The sequence below is a fragment of the Monoraphidium neglectum genome (genome assembly GCF_000611645.1).
Source record: "Monoraphidium neglectum strain SAG 48.87 unplaced genomic scaffold scaffold04037, whole genome shotgun sequence".
NCBI classification, from domain to species: domain Eukaryota; kingdom Viridiplantae; phylum Chlorophyta; class Chlorophyceae; order Sphaeropleales; family Selenastraceae; genus Monoraphidium; species Monoraphidium neglectum.
The window spans coordinates 1-5,099 of NW_014009592.1; the positions used below are offsets into that span (position 1 = coordinate 1).

A 5,099-nucleotide genomic window follows, 5' to 3' on the forward strand; every position below is an offset into this window, starting at 1 on the left:
CGCCTCACTCCCAGGCCCCTGCAGGCTGTGCCTCGGCGTGCCATCCGTCCCCTTGCCAGCAGCCTCCCAACCCCCAACCAGCCAGCGCCCAACCAGCCGGCCAGCCGCGAACCGGCCATCCCCCGCAGCCCAAAAAATCGCCCACAACCCCACCCCCCAAAATCACAAGTACCTGTCAGACCGTGTGAAGGTGCCGTCCTCAAAGGCGCCGTCCGCCACGTCATCCCCCACCTTGTTGAGCGCCACCAGCACCGCCATGCAGCCGTCTGTGGAGGGGTCCAGCACGGGCTGCAGCAGCGCGCTGGACACCCTGCGGGGACGGGCGAAGGGAGGTCTTAGGGCGGGTCGAGGGATGGGCTCTGGGTGGAGGCAGTTGCCGGACGCTGGTTGCTCCGGTGCGTGTCGTCGCGTGTGTCCACTTGTGAACGCCTTCAACCCCATGCGGCGACGGGCCCAGGGTGGGGCTCGAGGGCGCGGAGGCATGGTGAGCTTGCAGGCCGAGGGGCAAGACGCCCAGGTGCGATGGCGTGCTGCGTCAGGGCTGGGCACTCAAACATTGGATGTGCGGTGGCAGCGGGGACCCCCTTAGTGCGCCTCAACGGCCCGGCCACCCCCTCACTCTGGAACACGCACACCTGCAAGCACGCACGTGTGCACACAGACACGCACACGCACGCACGCAATACACACACAAACACATGCACGCGCACCCACATACACACACCCACACACACCTGCTATCCTCTATGGCTGCCAGCAGCTGCCGCAGCACCGGGTCGTCGCGCGGCCCGGGGTCCTCCCGCAGGTCAAGACAGAGCTGCTGCTTGCTGGTGGCACATCGCCCCACGCAGCCGGCGTGCTGCTTGGTCCTGGTGGTTTTTTGGGGGGGACGAGAGAGGCGGTGACAACAGGGAGCTTGGGTAGGTGGGCGCAGCCTTTGCCGTGCTGCATGGGGCAGGCGCAGCCACACCAGGAGCCAGCATCCCTCGACACCCTCCAGCTCGCAGTGGCCCAAGCTGGCACTTGCGCCAGCCTGGCCGCGGCCAGCTTGACCCGGCGGCACTGGCCCCAGCCAGCACCGGCACCGCCCGGCACCGCCAACCCCAGCTGTGCGTGCTCACAGCAGGCCCTGGCACGGTCTCTGCCCGCTCCCATCAAATTGGGACGCATCCCCTCGCCACCACCGCAGCACGGGGAACCCTGCGAGAAGAAGCATCTCCTGACACCTGCCTACCCAAATCCGTTGTACCTGTGGGGCTCAGCCCCAACTTCCTGGATGCCACCACTTCAACTGTGCCACCCCAAGAAAAACATGCATATGCATATGCACACACACACACACACACACACACGCACGCACACACAGTGCACACGCAAGCGCGCATTCATAAACGCGCGCAATAACACTCTCTTCCGCACACACTGGCACACACTCAAACGCACCCGCGCACCTGATCTGCCGCACGTGGCCCGTCACCGGGTGCACGAAGCTGCTCCACAGCACCCCGCGCGCGTGGTCCATCAGGAACACCACCACCCGCTCCGCGTGAACCAGCTCCTGCACCGCCTCGGTAATCGTGCCCAGCGCGCAGTCCAGGGATGACTGAGGAGGGGGCGAGGAGGGGGCCAAACAGCGGCAGCGGCGGCCTTGGTGGGGAGAGGTTGGCGCTGCCGGGCCAGGGACATTTGGGGAACGCAACTGCTCAACGCGTGCTGATGTGTTTCACGCCTGCCAGACGCGCCCGTGCCCGCCTTAGTTCTGCGGGCCGAGGGGCCGCCCGCCGCCCCGCCTGATGTTTCCATGTCTCGCAGGCGGCCTTCGATCCTGCGCCCCCCCCCCCCTCACCGCCTTGGCCAGCTTCTTGAAGCACTGGCTCAGCGCCGCCATGCGCTCCTTCTCGCGCCTGACAAAAAAGGGGCGACGCGCGCAGCCGTCCGTGTTGGGCCCTCTCATCCAAAGCTGCCCTGACTTGCGACCCAAGCTCGGCGCGCGCGAGGGATCGCCGCTAGCCCACGGTGTCGCCGTCTCTCTCCCGTTGCCCTCACCACTCCCTCCCACTCGCTCCCCTCGCGCAAGCACGTTCAGCGGATGCTTGCAACGGCGCCGCCCCACGCCCCCTCACTTGGCCTCCTCATAAAACCGTATCTTCGCGAGGGTGTTGCCGAGGTGGACGCTGAAGAGCTTCAGGTGCTGCTCGTCCACCGCACTGAAGTCCGCGCCGCCGCGCTTGTTCAGGGCCTGGCGGGGGCCGGGACGTGAGAGAGCGGAGGGCGACAGGGGGTTGGAGCTACGGGGAAGGCCGGCTTGGGATGCAGGGCTTGGGGCGGGTGGTGCGGCGACCGGGGAGGGTGCCCCAGGCGGCAGCCCTGCGTTGCCCTCATCGCCACTTCCGTGCCGTTGAGACAAGATCGTGCTCACTCAGATGCCTAAATCACAGGTGTGCGCAAATCGGCGCCCACTTTGCAGGTCAAGGCCTCCAGGCTGCACAAACCCCTGCGGCCCCCACTCCGCGGCGCGCCTGCAGCACCGCAATGGGCTCCGAGTCGCAGTCGTCGTGCTTGACCGCGCAGGCCAGGATGTTGCGCGTCCTGAAGCCCGTCTTGGCGTCGACGCCCGGGTGGAACAGGGGGTGCGAGTAGGCGTCGCGCACGTTGAGCAGGCCGCCTGCGCACAGAGGGGTGCAAGGAGCCGGGCGCACCCGTCCGCCGTCAGGTTTGGCACTGGCGCCGGCGCGGGGGCTTCTGGCGGGGCCGGGAAGGGGGGCGTGCAGCGGCATGCGAGGAGCGCCGGCGAGCGCCAGAGAGCGCCGTGGCGCCGGTCGCGGCTTTGCGGCGCGTGCGCCGGCGTCAGGCCCCCTCCCTGGTCCGGCGAGACGTGCTATCTGCTGCTCGCCAACATCACAACCGGCTGATAGCTTGAAGACTGCCGCACGCTCCCCTAGCTGCGCTGTGCTGCAACCGCCGACACCCTCCCCTCTTGCGCCACCTCCCCAGCTGCCCCAGCCACACAGCACCCGCCCAGCCTCCCTCCCCCCAAAAAGCGCCCGCGACCCCCGCCTCACCCGTGAGTGCCACGCGGCCCGCGATGCCCTCTCCAAAGCGCACTGAGATCACCTCGTCGGCTGCCTCGTCGCCCATGCGGCCCCGCAGCTCCCGCTTGCTGCGCAGGACCAGGAACAGCGTCACTCGCTCACACTCCAGAAGCTCCAGGGCAACCTGGTCGCGGGATTGCATTGAGGGATTTCATTTCATACATGTATGTATACACAGGCACATGTGTATATCAGCATTGTGCTCACACGTGACAATATCAGGGACTGGTAGAGGCCGCAGTGTTCAGGAGGCAGTGCGCGGGCGGGCCCCAGCGGCCGAGTCGCCGGCCTCCTGGCCCGGCGGCGGCCCCCGCCTCCCCTTTGGACGGGAGTGCGGGCAGCGGGCGCGAGACGAAAGCCCCGGTGGGCCGGGCCGCTGCTCCGACGGGGCGGCAGCTGCTGCATGGCTTCCAGGCACCTGGCGGACGCTGCGCATGGCCTCGTGGACGTTGAGCTCGAGTGTCAGGCGGTTGATGAGCTGGATCGCCTGCAGGCGTGGTGTGGAGATGCATATTGAAGGAGGTAACGCATGCGCGAGGCTGCGTGTGGGTTTGGGAGGCAGGCAACCGCGCGCGCGAAAACGGCAAGCATGCGCCCTGCCAAGGTGCCCAGCCACGGCTTCGGCCCAGCCAGTGCTGCCATGTCCAGCAGAGGAGTTGGTGAACACCCACCCGCAGTAGGCTCTTGGCTACATAGTCGCTGTGCAGCTCCAAGTCGTCCGCAAGAGCGGGAACATCCGCAGCGTGTGAAGGAGCGGACGCCGCACGAATTCCAGCGCTCGCTGCGCTGTCTGCCATTGCCAGCGCCTCCATCGTGGGCCGCGCCGCTGCGCGACTCCTACAGCGTCACAGCACCCTGTTGTTGCTGCCTGCTTTGTTCACAGCCCTACTTCACTATCCTGTGCAGCCTGCAGACACGGGTACGGCTGTGATATTGTCGAGGGATCTGCAGGGCCCTCAAAGGCCATTGAAGGCCCAATGACACGAAATTTCTTATGATATCATTCTATGTACCGCAGCGTGTGGCGCGTGCTGAGCGTGGATCACTGTCAAGTCACTGTCAAGTTGTGTGACCTCAAGTTTGATAGCTGGGACTGGCCGAACCACTTTTTCATCGATCAAAGATTTCACGTTGAGGCACATACGTATGTTGTGGTATTGCATCACGTGCAGAGTTACACCGGTGTGAAAAGTCATGAGTACTGCACTGACGTCCGTCTGCACTGCTCCCCTTCGTATTTTTATACATGATATAACAGCAAGAAAGCTGTGTGTGGAAGCGAATGCTTCACTGATGAGACGAATGGTTTGGACAACACACAAATCAAAGTGTTGTTCCCGTCGGTTTGCGCTGGGTGAGGCAAACTAGGATGCTTGTGACAGTACTACTTGGTGTGCGTGTGCCCCAGGTATTTTAATACCGTATCTTGCATAATTGTGCGTCGTCTCAAAGCATGCATGCGTACAATACGTGCCAGCGAGTGAGTTGACGTCACGCTTGGCATCAATGAGCCTAGGCGCGGCCAGCCTGCTTTGTCATGCAGCAGCTTCTACTGTATCACAGCGAACAGTCGAGCCACGTCTCTCTCTTATTTTGTATCTGCAGTCTTTGAGATGTGTTACTCTGGCTTGCCGTCAGTTGGGCATTGCAATGATGCAATCGGTTCAGATTATCACGCTGGAGAGCGTCAAGGCCGTGCATGGTGGCCAGCCAGCCGCTGGTCACCTTGGAGGCCAACTTGTGAGCTCAGCTGCCCTCCAACAGGCTGTACCGCATACAGGCCTTTCCATCCGGCCGCCTCCCCATTCCTATTTTCAAGTCAATATGCGGCTTGATTTTAGCCCGGGTCGGCGACCACATCAGCGGCTGCTCCAAGGGAGTCTAGCACAGCTTTGGTGGTGGTGTCCAAACCTGTGGTCAGCCCTTTGAGAAGCCCGCACATATACCTTAATTAGACGCTGCAATGCGGTCATGCAGTCACACCCGGCATGATGTTGCGCCGGAACA

General features: G+C 63.9%; 1 protein-coding gene across 1 annotated transcript; it reads right to left on the reverse strand.

Moving 5' to 3' along the window:
* Positions 1-162: 162 nt before the first annotated feature.
* On the reverse strand, positions 163-3,904 carry MNEG_13766 (cGMP-dependent 3',5'-cyclic phosphodiesterase; the record flags this gene model as incomplete). The annotated part of the gene is made up of 9 exons (XM_014037762.1): positions 163-310; positions 735-869; positions 1,452-1,603; positions 1,847-1,904; positions 2,124-2,239; positions 2,493-2,665; positions 3,063-3,216; positions 3,511-3,579; positions 3,764-3,904. 9 exons carry the CDS (start codon positions 3,902-3,904, stop codon positions 163-165), a joined length of 1,146 nt encoding a protein of 381 aa, XP_013893216.1.
* Between the last annotated feature and the right edge of the window lie 1,195 nt (positions 3,905-5,099).